At 46.8% G+C, this 15,396-nt stretch overlaps 1 protein-coding gene across 1 annotated transcript; it reads left to right on the forward strand.

Moving 5' to 3' along the window:
• Positions 1–6,116: 6,116 nt before the first annotated feature.
• LOC140516386 (uncharacterized) lies at positions 6,117–8,795 on the forward strand. Its single transcript, XM_072627326.1, has 3 exons — positions 6,117–6,273; positions 6,321–6,784; positions 8,499–8,795. The coding sequence occupies exons 1-3, from the start codon at positions 6,117–6,119 to the stop codon at positions 8,748–8,750; spliced, it is 873 nt and encodes a 290-aa protein (XP_072483427.1). The 3' UTR covers positions 8,751–8,795.
• The last annotated feature ends 6,601 nt before the right edge of the window (positions 8,796–15,396 follow it).

Consider the following 15,396-nt stretch of genomic DNA (forward strand, 5'->3'; position numbering starts at 1 on the left):
TAAATCCCCATCAGTGAAGGGGTATCCTTGGAGAAGTATATCCCATTCTTACTAAACATGCTCAAAAGACTTTAATTCAATTTGAAGCATCTCTCAACCAAGATTCTCAGTCCTATTCTCTAAGAAATGTAAACCAAGAAAAAAATCAGAGCCTGAATGTGATATGTGGGTGCCCTTTTTCACCAGCTTTACTGAGAATCAAACTATTAGTTGAAAACAAAATAAAATTAAAGATCTCATAGTCTAGTTGATTGTATTCTGATAAACAACACTTTTATGATACTAAAAATGTTATCTTTTCAATAAAACTACCTTCATTAAAATTAGCCTATTTTATGTATTATGTACATATGCATGATGAACTCTAGAATTTATTTCCTTTCAAAATAAATAAAAATTATAGAAGGCCAAGGAATAAAAAGTCCAGGTCTTCCTAAGTTAACTATATGTCAGGTGGGGCAGCTAGGGGGTGCAGTGGATGGAGCATCACCAGCGCAGGAGTCAGGAGGACCTGAGTTCAAATCTCACCTCAGACACTTGACACTCACTAGCTGTGTGACCTTGGGCAAGTCACTTAACCCCTATTGCCTCATCCTGAGTCATCTCCACTCATCCTGATGAATATCTGGTCACTGGATTCAGATGGCTCTGGAGAAGTGAGGCTGGTGACCTGCACAGCCCTCCCTCACTCAAAACAAAGTCAAGTGCAAGTCATGTCATCATTTCTCTGATGGCGTGGTCTTCGGTAGCAAAGGATGAACACACACCATGTGTCAGGTATTATGCTAAGAATTTGGAATAGAAGAAAGGCAAAAATCATCTGTACCCTCACAGGGCTCATTCTCTAAAGAGGGGGGCACCATGTAAATACTAGGAACATATAAACTACACAGTCAATAGAAGGTAATCTTGAAAGGGGAGAGGCACTAGCAGGTGAGGGGACTGGAAAAGGCCTTGGGTAGAAAGTGGGATCCTCTGCTATTTGAAGGGCTCCCAATGGCAGGGTGCCAACCTGACAAAGACTACTTCCTCTTCAGGGAGAAGAGGAACATAGCTCCCTCATTTCTGGGAAGAAACAGGCTTGTTTCTGAGCTCCAGGTGTTTCCTAAGTCTTCTTCTGGCCTTTCTGCTCCTGTCGCCATTTTCCTGTGGCTGACCTCCTGACACAGGGCAGGATCCTCCTCTGCCTTGCCAGGTGACTGTCCTTCTTTGCGGTCATCTTTGTGTTCTTTGGTTTGGTTTGGTTTTGAAGGGACATTCCATTCTCCCTGGCAACCTGGAGAGCGTTTCTTGAGCACCTTCTCTTCTAGGAGGGAGATGCAATGTGAATGAATGAAATGAACGAAGGGGAAATGATTTCATTAGTTTGTGCTACATAGTAAACACTGTGCTAAGGCCTGGAGACACACATTGAAAGCAAAGACAATCCTTGTCCTGGAGGAGTTGAAATTTTCATATGAAAAAACAACTCTCAAGTCATAAGGGACTTACTAAAGTTGAACTGTTTACATTCCTACATGGAAAGACAATATTTGTAACTCTTGAAACTTTTTAGTATCTGGGTAGTGGGTGGGATTACACACACACACACACACACACACACACACACAGAGCACAGAGTGAATTGAATAGGATGGGGTCATATCTTTAAAAAATGAAATTAAGGGGTGAGAAAGAAATATATTGGGAGGAGAAAGCGAGAAATGGAATGGGGCAAATTATCTCTCATAAAAGAGGCAAGCAAAAGACTTATTAGTGAAGGGATAAAGAGGGGAGGTGAGAGAAAAACATGAAGTTTACTCTCATCACATCCCACTAAAGGAAGGAATAAAATGCACACTCATTTTGGTATGAAAACCTATCTTACAATACAGGAAAGTGGCGGATAAGGGGATAAGCAGGGTGGGGAGGATGATGGAAGGGAGGGCAATGGGAGGAGGGAGCTATTTGAAGTCAGCACTCTTGGGGAGGGACAGGATCAAAAGAGAGAATAGAAGCAATGGGGGGCAGGATAGGATGGAGGGTAATATAGTTGATCTTACACAACACGACTATTATGGAAGTCATTTGCAAAACTACACAGATATGGCCTATATTGAATTGCTTGCCTTCCAAAAGGAATGGGTGGGGAGGGAGGGAGGAAAAGAAGTTGGAACTCAAAGTATTAGGAACAACCGTTGAGTATTGTTCTTGCTACTAGGAAATAAGAAATATAGGTAAAGGGGTATAGAAATTTATCTGGCCCTACAGGACAAAAGAGAAGATGGGGACAAGGGAAAGGAGGGAATGATAGAAGAGAGGGCAGATTGCTGATAGGGGCAATTAGAATGCTCGGTGTTTTGGGGTGGGGGGAGGGGACAAATGGGGAGAAAATTTGGGACCCAAAATTTTGTGAAAATGAATGTTAAAAGTTAAATAAATTAATAAAAAAGAAAAGAAAAGAAAAGACAACTCTCCCAGTTGCATGGTGGCCAGGAAGGGGTACTGTGGTCCCAAATGAAACAGGGATGGTGCATGGAATCATAAGGGAGTAGAATGACATGCTCCTTCCAAAAACAATAGCAGAACTGACTTTCTTGCTGGTTCCAGAACTGGAGAAAGAGCAAGTCTGTTGAGAAGACAAGTGCAGTAAAGTGTGGTGTGCTCAAAATATTATGCCAAGTGAAGCCAGAGCTATAGCCCAGTGTGGGAATAAAGCCTACCATGGTTAAATGCTCCAGGCTCCCCAGGGCTGTGAAATCAGAATAGAAACTGGTGGCATATCAACTTAGAAAATAGCAAATTGACATTATCTGGTTGTATTGTGTTTTTATTTTCTTTTTCAAAATGCCCAATTACATTTAAATCTGATTTGGCTCACTTAGGAGTTTTGCTGAGGCCCAAAGGTTTGACACCTGTGCTCCAGAGCATGTGAGCCTAGATACTGTGTAAACATTGTACATTTTGTGCCATCACAAAATTTTACTGGCTCTCCATCCTCAGTGAAAGGGCGATCCCTGGTCCTTGCTCCTCTTGCTTGCAGAGAACTGTGGGAGCACACCGCTAGTAGACATCTTCAGCTTCTCATCTGTCTTTCTTCCAGACTCATTACCAAGAGCCATGCCCGACTTCCTTTCCTTTCTCTAGCTGAGATCAGACCCTGTCAGCATCATGTGTCTTACTTAGCTTGCTTCAGCAAACACCTTCTCTTCTTGAGTCCTTCTCTTCTGATCTCTCTTCCTTCAACTCAGTCTTCTCCTTCTCCTTCAGGTCTTCTTTCTTCTCCTGAATATCTCAAGTCATGTCCCAAATGCTGCTGCTCCCAGGTTAATCTCTGGCCTTCTTCACAATTTCAAATTACTCGAAATCACATTCAGAATTCCTTCTTTTACTCAAATCCTGCTGCTTCTCCCTTATAACCTCCTCGTAGGTGGAAGAGGTTAACATCACCAAAAAAACATGAGGTACCTTTCACAGTCATGGCTAAGGTAAGAATTCACAATAAAACAGGGAGGGAGTACCCTCAAAAGATGACACCAGGTGGATTATTTAAAATTTAAAACTTTTACCTGAACAAAATCAGCCCCACCCTGTAGAAACTTGCACCCTCAGGCCCTTCTCCCCTGATTGGTGACTGCTTTGCCCTATTTAAGGAGGGGACTGAGCAGGGCTCCATCTCCCTCCTGATTCTACTCCAACTTATTTAATTCTTCCTCTCCTGCTACCATCCCTCCCACAGGTAGCCTGTTTCCCCACCAACATGGCCAGCTCTCCCAACCCAACAGAATGTCATTAGCTCTTTTAGAGCAAGACTGTCTTGATAACTTGTATCTATATCTCACAAAATTAGTAAGTGCTTAGCAGCCTATTTTAGACCCTATCTGCTTCGATATATGCTGTTCAAGATCACTCCTTCAATTTCATTGTATCTGTAATACAAGAAATAGTCATAGATTGTGTGGGTGCTTTGATGTTCAGCCATATGTCAACCATCTCAAACCCTTCACAACACCATTTGGGATTTTCTCTGGGTACTGTCTGCCTCTATTTCTTCTCTACTAATATAAATGCTTTGAATGTTTATACAGGACCATTGGAGAGGACTAGCAGGGAAATGCAGAGAGATAGAGCTGTATACACATATGTGCATCTAGACATCTATAGCCACAGGGGTCTACTTTTAATCCTGAGACCAAATCAAGTAGATTCCCAGGCTAGGAGAAAGGAAGTAATTGAAAAATCCCTGTCTCCTGCAAGACACCATACCCACTTCCCTTTCTGGCTGGCAAGATGTTCAGTAGCTTAGTGATTTCTCAGCACATCTTATGCTTGTCACTATTGAGGAGTGAGCAGAGGTAGGGCTAATATGGTCTTAGGCTACATGAAGAGAAAGATGAGCAAGACTTGTCCAAAAGAAATGACAGAGAACTAGAAGAGAAAAGGAACACCCGGGATGCCAGAGTGAAGACACAAAAAGAACTAGACAGGCAAGAACAGTAGGCTAACCCTAAGGTGGGGATTGGGGAATTAGATCAATGGGAAGGGAGGTGGTTCATCTTCCAGAGATCTAGGCTGAGGTAGGGAACCTGGAGGCCACAGGGGGCCTTCTAGGTCCTCAAGTATGGCACCTCTTGGCAGAGAACAGATCCCTGGAGTAAAAGGATTTGTTCTGGAAAACTGGAACTTGTGGTCAAAAGGCCCCACTTCAGGACTTGAAGGGCCACCTGTGACCTTGAGGCCAGAGGTCCCTCACCCACAAACGGGTTGTGATGGGATGCAAGCTCCATATGAACCTGCTGTGTGACATAGCAGCCAAGGAAGAGAATTTGGTCTGGGGGTGTGCAGAAAGCTCTCTACTCCAAGAAGCAGTAGGTCATAGGACTGTTGTCCTTTGTCTGGCTCAGATTCAGCTGTGGGGAGCAACCACACATTAAGAAGGACCCATGGGGATAGGCCTTGAGTGTGAGCTCTGTTGCCACAGGTTGAAGAAACAGAATGTTGGCCTAGAGAAAAGAAAAGTTGGAAGAGGTGGGAGAAATGGCAGCACGCACTTAAGCATTTGTGGAAGAGGCTTGTGACTTATGTTTGGCCCTGAGAAGGTGGAAGAGGACACTTCCCAACACTTCAAGGTATCCTGGATTACATGTCACCTGCCTAGAGGTCTGGAAGCAACCAAGACAGAGCAGTGAAATGATGTCCCAAGACAGTCATCTCTTGAAGAAAGTGTAGATGTTTAGCGTGGCCAAGAGAGGGCTGAAGGCAGGAATTCCCAATCCGGGGTGCCCTTAAGGCAGGGACTCAAGAAGCTTGTTCAATGGCCAGGGGGAATAGTCTCCTCCATCAGTATGGTATCCTCCTGAAATGAATGAAATCTATGATTTTCTTTATTATGTGCATATGTATGATACTCTCACACTTCTGTTCATGTGGAATAGGGAGGTAAGGTTTACTAAAAGGGGTACTTATATGAAGGGGTGGCAGAACCCTCCCCCCCCCAAATTGTGACACTCTAGGAATAGGTGACATGATGAATCCTTTGGGCTTTAGCATAAATTAATTTATCCCCTCCTTTCCCACTGATTTCGATGGGGGAATTCTTCCATGCTTTAAAGAATGAATGGACCCTAGGGGCAGAGTTGGAGAGAACCTCCAGAAGTCATCCAGTTCCATTCCCACATTTTAGAGAGGAGGGCAGTGCCCAGAGAGAGTGTGACCTGTCCTAGATCACAGGGATCCAAGTGTGAAAGTCTCTGTGAGTTCCAGTGCAGTGCAGCCCACTTGGCGATACACTGGGTGATTTGTGGCTCAACTGGTCTTTTCTCTTGGTTTGCTTTCAGTCCAGTCCAGCTGTCATTTGGGGCAAAGCTACTGGAGTGATTTGCCATTTCCTTCCCCAGCTCGTTTTGCAGATGGGGAAAGAGAGGCCAACAGGTTCCCAGAGCTAGTCAGAGTCTGAGGTTGCATGCGAAGTCAGGTCTTGCTGCCTCCAGACCTGACATGCCACTGTACCCACTGGGGCACCCAGCTGCCCTAAGGAAGCCACCCTGCTGGTGTTGTGTGTGCATTTGGTGCAGGCCCGTCCAAGCCATGTGAGCTGGGCCTGGAAGGAGCGGTTTCAGGTGGGCTAGGCCACGAGCATGGCACTGGTCCCCATCTCTGGCTTGGCACCGCCCCGGCCTGGCGGCCGTGGACGTGGAAGAGTGCGGGCCAGGTATGGCTGGCCAGGGTTCCAGCCCGGGGGGCGGGGTCGCGCTCGAGGCCTACGTCCCTCCAGGACGCCCAAGAACCTGCTTTGTGACCTCATCAGGGGGCACGAAGGGCAGACGGCCGCGCAGACTGAGCCAGGGAGAAGCCGCGGGCAGGCTCGTCGTGCGCAGAGGCAGGGCGCCTTCCTCCTGTCCGCTGCCAGGCGCGAGGCTGGCCGGCCCCTGCCTCGCCATCTCCCTCCCTTTGTGTCCTTCCTCAGTCCCCTCCCGACAGACACTCTCTCCCTCGGGGCCTCCTTCTTGCTTCCCTCACCCTCCCGCCCGCAGCCGTGCCCTGTTCGCTGCCGCGCTGGCCCCCACCGTCCTCCTTGTCCTCGGCGTCGTCAGCGTGCTCCTGTCCTTGTCCTCTTCATCCTCCTCGTGTCCTCGTCGTCCGCCTGTCCTGGTATCCTCGTCGCCTGCCCAGCCTCACCTGGCGCACCTGTGCCTGTCTCCCGACTATGCCTGTGAACTTGGGGCCAGCTTTCCTCCTGCTCAGCGCTGCCATCTTGGCCAGCCTCTCTGCCCTGCTGTGGATGATGGGCTGCAGGTGGTTTAAGGTAGACAGTTGAGCCACAGCTTAGAGAAACAGGCAGACAGAGGCAGAGAGAGAGAGAGAGGAAAGGGGAGGAGGAGGAGGAGGAGGAGGAGGAGGAGGAGGAGGAGGAGGAGGAGGAGGAGGAGGAGGAGGAGGAGGAGGAGGAGGAGGAGGAGGAGGAGGAGGAGGAGGAGGAGGCGGGGCAGGAGAGGAGAGACACCCCATTGGAGAGAGAGAGTGTCACTGCCCCTCCCCCTTCCTCTGCCCATGCCAGGAACCCCTTCCACCCTCAGCCCCTTGCCCACTTCTGCCTCCCCTCACCCCTTCACTCCTCACTCCAAAAAGGGAGACCAAGTTCCTTGGAAGTGGTGAGCCAACCTAGGGAGACCCTCTCCTTCCCTCTTCCCTCCCCCCACAGGGAGCCCAAAATACAGGTAGCCACCAAAGCAGCAACCTGGAGGCAGCTCCTGAGGCCTCTGTTGGGGGCCCTCTCCCACTCCTTATCACTCCAGCTCTGGCCTCCACTGCTTCTCTTGGATTCTTCTGCCTTCCTCTCTCTTTCTCCCCTTCTCCTGTGAGTATGCCTTAAGCTGCCCACTAGCACCTGTTCTCTGTGGGCACCACTGAGGACTTCTCCAGGTAGCTCAGGCCCAGCCTCAACAACACTGAAATGTATTCTTGGAACCTGGGTACTTGAGGGGGAGCAGGTGGAGGGGGAGCGGGAGGGGAAGGTTCTGCTGTGGAAAACAGACTTGGCATTGCCTGCTCCCAGCAAGCTCCAGTAATCAAAGCCTAGAAATGATAGGAGGTAAGGGCAGCTGTACCTTGACCTGGAAAAGGCACTTTTCTATGAAGAATGCATTTCTTTTTGAAAATCAAGCCACTGGTCTTAGTTCATAGGCAGGGTGGCCTTCCCTTGGGCAAAGTCTGTTCACATATGTTGACTTTTAGGTCAACTAAGTGTTCTTGCAACTTCTAGTTCATTTGGCTCCATCCTGCAACCATGCCCAAGGAGAGTTTTGAGCAGTTAGACAAGGAGAGGAGGGAAACCCTCCTGGCAGGCTGGGCTGCTTTAGCATGGCTTCCTGGACCTAGTAGATGTTCATGTTCTCCTCACTGCTGCTGAGACCGCTATGGCATGTAGAGCATCAAGAATGCTTCCTCTGGTCAGGAAAGGTGTTTCCATGCAAATTCTGGTGCTGATGAGTTTGAGAATGGGCCAGTAATTGTTCCTCACTGAAAGAGCATTTGCTGTGTCCTTCAGGGAGATGGGGACTGTGTGGGCGTGAGTCTCAGGGGTTGTAAGTCAGTGGAGAGAAATCAGTTCTTAAATGGGGGCTAGTGCAGGCACTCCTCATGTACCTTACATCCCTGTGGCTCAGAACCTGGGAACATTGACCTTGATCTGGTTGGTCAGCCTGATCCTGGCTCTTGAATTCTTGCAGTGCTGAGGCTGGGGAGACATCCTGTGAGTTCCTGAGCCTTGTTTTCCCAGCCCAATTTAGAGAAAGAACCCCCAGCGCCTAGCTGGGTACCATGCACAGCCTAAGTGTTTCATCAGTGTTTACCAAGGGCTTCAGACTCAGAAGGGCCAATCAAAGTATTTTCTACCTCTTATCTTTGGAAAGGTTAGAGGTGAGGTGGAAGGAACAGGCACAGGTTCCACATCCTCTAACTACTGGTCGGAGATTTCCAAAGTCCATAACCACAGATGCATAATTTCTTTCTTTTTCCAGAAAAATATCCATGAAACCACAGCAGACAATCATGATGTTGCCTCAGAAAACAATTCCGATACTGCTTTGTCAGTGCAGGACCTGTCCCAAGGCATCTGGAATGATTTCGCACATTCACGTGCCTTGCAGCAAAGAATTCTGGTAAACCTCAGAGCAGTGGAGCATAACCTGGCCGAACTTCGCCAATTGCTACTTGCTCGGCGCATGAATGCAGAATTAACGTACCAAGAGCTGTGTAAAAGAGAGATCTGAACTGCAAAATTGAAGCAAGCTAAGAATAAAAATCACTGAATACACACAGAACTCGTCATTCCCATGATATCATAGGTCTCACTATGAGGCAGCTTGGTGGCTCAGTGGCTAGAGAACTTGACCTGGAGTCAGGAAGGGCCCAAGTTCAAATTCACCCTTATATACTTGCTAGCTATGGGAGACTGGGTCAATCAAGTCCATGAAGGGGCCTCAAGTGCAAATGCCCTTAAGGTGCTCTTTGCTCAAAGCCTAGAAAGTGTTAACTGATCATAGTCAGGTCCCTCCAACTACCCTTTCTACATTTTACCCTCCACTCACAGCAGGGGGCTGCCACAAAACCTTTGGAAAGCCTTGACATTTTTAATCCTAAAATCTTCTTAGTGATCTTAAACTTGACTATCCAGCATTCAAGGACTCAGTTTCCTTTCAATCACATAAAGGGTTTTCTATTCTGAGGTCTGTAAAGGGCTTGTAAAGTTTCATCCTTAGACACTTCTGTGTGCACCCAAGGGACATTCAGCTCCAGAGGCCTCAGGTTCAGGCAGAATGGGTGGAGGGGCCTCTAGTCTAATTGCCCTTAAGGTCCTGTTTTCTCTGTGTCTGCAGACCTTCAGATGGTCACACTCAGGTTCCATAAGCTCTCTTTTCTACCTTTTACCCTCCATTCAAAATCCTAACATGTTGTAAGTGATCTGACACTTCATTATCCAGCTCTCTAGATCTCAGCTTCCTTTAGAGGCACATGAAATGCATGGACACTAAGACCTGTGAAGGACGAGACCCGTTTATTCCTTGGACTTTTCAGGCTGATCATGCAAGGACCATGAGGCAGAACTCATGGATAGTGGTCAAGTGCAAATCCCCTTGAGGTCCTCTTTGCTCTAGGCCTGGGAGACTGTAGGTGATCCCAGTCACATCCCTCAATCTCCCTTTTCTAAATTTTATTCTACATTCACAACAGGAGGCTGACTCACAAGAGTTGGACCAGCGTGACCTTTTTACTCCTAGGATCTCATTAGTGATATTACATGGGCTATCCATGTGTCCAGGACTCTGTTTCCTTTAGAGTCATAGAAAGGTTTTGGATTCTGAAGAGTCTAAAGGACCTGCCACTTTTTGTGCTTGGACACTTGTGGGTGCATGTACAATGGACATCTAGCTCTCTAGGTCTCAGTTTCAAGCACATTGCATGGATGGGCCTCAAGGGCAAAAGCCCTGAAGGTAATCTTTGCTCTAGGCCTAGGATACTGTAGGTGACCACCTTGAGTTCCCTCAAGCTCCCCTTTCTACAGTTTAACCCAACTTCACAGCAGGGGGCTTGATAACAGGCTTTGGAAAGCCTGGGCAGTTTTCTTCCTAGCATGTTGTTAGGGATCTTACACTAGGCTCCCAGGTTGCTAGGACTCTGTTTCCTTTATACTCACATAAAGCATTTAGATCCTGAAGACATTGAAAGACTTGTCCCATTTTTTACTTGGACACTGGTGGGTTCTAGTAGATTGGTCATTCAACACTCTAGGCCTTTGTTTCAAGCAGAATGAATGGAAGGGATTGTAGGGCAAATGCCCTTAAAGTCCTCTTTGGTCTAGGCCTAGAAAACTTTAGGTGATCACAGTGAACTCCGTGAAGATCTCTTTTCTACATTTTACCCTGAATTCAAAGCTGGGTACTGGCTCCAAAGCTTTGGAAAGCCTTGACATTTTTCATCTTAGGATCTTGTTCATGATCTAACACTTGTTTATCCAGCTCTCTGGATCTCAGTTTCCTTTAGGGGCACATGAAACGCATGGGCACTAAGACCTGTGAAGGACTAGTCATGTTCATTCCTAGAATATTTCTGGGAGATCAGACAATGGCCATTTGGCTCAGTAGGGCTCACTTTCAGGTAGACATCTTTGAGAGTCTTGTACTGTAAATGGTCGTAAGGCCTCTTAACCTCGAGGACAAGAAAATTTTCGGTGATAACATGCAGGTACCTGAAGCTCCCTGAGTCTCTGTTTACCCTTCATTCACAGCAGGGACTGGCTTAACAGCTTTGGAAAACCTTGACATTTTTCATCCCAGGATCTCATTGGTGAGCTTACATTGGGTATTCAACTTTCCAGAACTCTGTTTCCTTTAGAGTTATAGAACAGTTTTGAATTCTGAAGAGTCTAAAAGACTTGTCACTTTTTGTCCTTAGACACTGGTTGGTGCACGTACACATTGGTCATTGAGGTCTTCTAGGCCTCAGTTTCAGCAAAATGCATGGAGGGGCCTCAAGTGCCAATCCCCTTCAGGTCCTCTTTGCGCTAGGCCTAGGAACTGTGGGTGTTCACAGTCAGGTGCTTCACACTCACTTTTCGACATGTGACCCTACATTCACGGCAGGGGGCTGCCTCAAGAGCTTTGAAAACACTTGACATTTTAAATCCTGAGATATGATCTTCAACTTGGCTATCTACCATCCTCAGACTCAGCTTCTTTTCACTCACATAAAGGGTTGAGATTCTGAGGACTCTAAAGGACTGGTGACTTTTTGTGCTTAGATACTTGGGGTTTTACACAGTGGACATTCAGCTCCAGAGGCCTCAAGTTCAGGCAGAATGCATGGAGGATCCTTGATTGTAAATAACCTTAATGTCCTCTTTTCTCTAGGCCTACAAACCTCCAGGTGATCTCAGTCTGTTGCCTCAAGCTCCTGTTTCTACATATTACCCCCAATTCACAGCAGGGGGCTGGCTCACTTGCTTTGGAAAGCCTGGACACTTCACGTTCTAGGATCATATTAGGGAACTACCACTGGGCAAACCTGCTTGCTAGGACACCGTTTCCTTTAGAGTCACCTAAATAATCTGGATGCTGAAGACTCCAAAAGACTTGTCCAATTTTTTCCAGGGATACTTGTGGGTTCCCATACAATGTTCACTCTGCACGCTAGGCCTTATTTCCGTCTGATCGCATGGAGGGTCCACTGGGGCAAACTGCCTTAAGGTCCTCTTTGCTGTAAGAGAAGGAAGTTTTTGGTGATCACACTCAGGTCCCTCGAGATCCCTTTTCTACATTTTATCCCACATTCACTGCAGGGGGCTGCCTCAAAAGCTTTGGAAAGGCTTGACATATTCCATCCTAGGATCTTGTTAGTGTTATTGCATGGCGTTATGCAGCTTTCCATGACTGTGCTTCCCTTAGGATCACTGAAAGGCTTTGTATTCTGAAGACTCTTAAAGACTTGTCCCTTTTTGTCCTTGTGAATGCACATCCAATGGTCATTGAAAGCTCTAGGCCTCAGTTTCAGGTACGATGCATGGAGGGTCCTCAAATGTAAAGGCCCCTAAGGTCCTCTTTCCTGTAGGTCTAGAATACTGTACGTGTTCACAGTCAAGTCCCACAAGCTCTGCTTTCAACACTTTACCACAAATTCACAGCAGGGGACTGGCTAAGACTGTTTCGAAAGCCAGGACCCTTTTCATGATAGGCTCTTCTTAGTGATCTGACATCAGTTTCCTTTCACTCACATAAATGACTTTGTATTCTCAGGACTCTAAAAGATTGATCATTTCTGTCCTTATGAGGAGGTTTAGGGGTGATCAAGACCCCAAAATACCGACAGTCTGGGGGGTGCTCAAATGAATTCGAGCACACCCCAAAATACCGACAGTCAGGGGGGTGCTCGAATGAATTCGACTCAAGCCTTCTTCAAGTCAAAGAAAACAAAGTTCATTAAAGGTTCATCAAATTTGGTTGGCTCTTAAAGAGCCTAAGCATTTGTGATGCTTGTATGCACAAGCAGGCCAGATAGAATCCCAGCTAGGCAGAGTCTCAGCAGGATTGAATCTGAGCACCTTCATGGAGGCAAGATGGAACTAAGTACAGAAAAGACTATAGGAGGGATCTGGGGGGGGTGATCTGGTAGTCCAGGGTGATGGGAGGAGGGGTTTAGGGAGGGTCCTGGGGAGAAGTCCAAAGAGGGAATTCAGGAGAGTTGGAGACAGCTGGAGGCAATCAGGAGATACTAGACAATGGAGCTTCTGGGTGGGTAGCAGGTGAGGCACTCAAGAAGGAACACATAATGGCCACAGATTTGAGCGTGAAAGGCTGGGTTATGTGAGGAGATTCTAGGATAATTCAATTTAAGTATGACAAGCCAGGTTCTGTGGGCAGATACTAGGAGAGCTCAATTTGAGTATGAAAATCCAGACAATTCAAGAAAGTTTCCAGAGTCTGAACCCTATCACTTATATCCTTGTAAGTGTATACAATGAATCTTCAGCTCAGTAGATCTCAGGTTCAGGCAGAATGCATGGAGGGTACTCTATGGGAAATGCCCTTCAGGTCTGCTTTTCCCTAGGCCTGGAAACCTCCAGGTGATCAGTCAAGTCCCTCCAGCTCTCCTTTCAACATTTTACCCTGAATTCACAGCAGGGGACTGGCTCAAAAACTCTGGAAAGCCTTGGCATTTTTCATCCTAACATCTTCTCAGTGATCTTACACTTTCTCATCTAGTTCTCTAGATCTCACTTTCCTTTAGAGGCACATGGGGTGCATGGACACTAAGGTCTCTGAAGGACTACTCACGTTCATTCCTTGGACCTTCCTGACTGAGCAGTAGATAACATGGAGAGCCTTGTTGTAGAAATGGTTTCAAGGTCTCCTAATCTCTAGGTCAGAAAAATTGTCAGAAAGCACATACAGATACCTGAAGCTGCCTGGGCCTCTGTTTCCCCTTCACTCAGAGCAGGGGCCAGGCTAAACTGCTTTGGACAACGTTGACATTTGTAATCCTAGAATCTCCTTTATCTTACACCTGGGTCTCCAGCCTTCCAGGACTTTGTATCCTTTAGAGTCTTTGAAATGTTTTGGCTTCTGAAGACTCTCCATGACTTGTTCCTTTTTGTCCTGGGACTCTTGAGGGTGCACACACTATGGTCATGAAGGTCTATGGCCTCAGATTGAGGCAGAATGCATAGAGGGCACTCAAAGGCAAATGCCTGCCCTTGAGATCCTCTTTGCTCTAGGGCTAGGAAATTGCAGGTGATCCCAATCAGGTCCCACGTGCTCCCTTTTCTACACTTTACCCCAAATTCACAGCAGGGGGTTGCACCCCAAGCTTTGGAAAGCCTTGACCTTTTGAATCCGAGGATCTCCTTAGCCTGCTTACACTGGACTGTCCAGTTTTCCAGACCTCTGTGTCCTTTAGAGTAATAGAAACATTTTGGATGCTGAAGACTCTGAAAGACTTGTCACTTTGTATCCTTGCACAATTCTGGGTGCACACACAATGGGCATTGAGCTCTCTAGGCCTCAGTTGCAGACACAAGGCATGGAGGAGCATCAAGTGTCAAGGCCCTTCAGGTCCTCTTTGCTCTAGGCCTAGGGAACTGTAGCTGATCACAGTCAGGTTCTTCCAGCTCCCTTTTCTACATTTTACCCTATATCCAGGGCAAGGGGCTGGCTCTAAAGCTCTGGACATTTTCAATCCTAGGATCTTGTCAGTGGTATTCAAACTGGCTCTCCAGCATTCTACGTCTCAGGTCCCTTTCAGTCACACAAATGGTTTTCTCTTATCAAGACTCTAAAAGAGTTGTCCTTTTTGTCCTTAGACTCTTGTGGGTGTATACAGTCACTATTTAGCGCCACAGGCCTCGGGTTCAGGCACAAGGGTCCTTTAGTGTAAATGACTCTAAGGCCCTCTCTTCTCTAGGCCTTCAAATGTCTAGGTGAACACACTCAGTTGCCTCAAGCTCCCTTTTCCACTTTTCAGCCTCAATTCACAGAATGGGGCAGGCTCACAAACTTTGGAAAGAGTGAATCCTTTGCATCTTAAGATCTTATATGAGATCTTACACTGAGATAACCAGCTTGCTAGGACTCTGTTTCCTGTATTGTCATATAACGGGTTGGGATGCTGAAGACTCAGAAACACGTGTCCCATCTTGGACTTGGATAGTTGTGACTTCTCATACAGCGGTCATTCTGCACTCTAGCCCTCAGGTTCAGGCAGAATGCATGGAGGGTCCTCCAGTCTAAATGGCCTTCAGGTTCTCTTTTCTCTAGGCCCACCAACATCTCAGAAATCACAGTTAGGTCCCTCAAACTGCCTTTTCTACATTTTACCCTAATTTCACATCAGGGGGCTGAGTCAGAAGCTTTGGAAAGCCTGGACCCTTTTCATCCTAGGATATTGTTAGTGATCGTAAACATGGCTATGGAGCATTTTAGGACTCAGTTTCCTTTCAGTCACATAAATGGTGCTGTATTCTCAGGACTCTGAAAGTCTTGTCATTTTTCTCCTTAGATACTTGTACATGCCTACAATGAATCTTTAGCTCAGTAGACCTCAGGTTCAGGCAGAATGCATGGAGGGTACTCTATGGGAAATGGCCTTCAGGTCTGCTTTTCTCTAGGCCTGGAAACCTCCAGGTGATCAGTCAAGTCCCTCCAGCTCTCCTTTCAACATTTTACCCTGAATTCACAGCAGGGGACTGGCTCTAAACTCTGGAAAGCCTTGGCATTTTTCATCCTAACATCTTCTCAGTGATCTTACACTTTCTTATCTAGTTCTCTAGATCTCACTTTCCTTTAGAGGCACATGGAGTGCATGGACATTAAAGTCTCTGAAGGACCAGTCACGTTCATTCCTTGGACCTTCCTGACTGAGCAGTAG

The sequence above is a fragment of the Notamacropus eugenii genome, chromosome X (genome assembly GCF_028372415.1).
Source record: "Notamacropus eugenii isolate mMacEug1 chromosome X, mMacEug1.pri_v2, whole genome shotgun sequence".
Lineage (NCBI taxonomy): Eukaryota > Metazoa > Chordata > Mammalia > Diprotodontia > Macropodidae > Notamacropus > Notamacropus eugenii.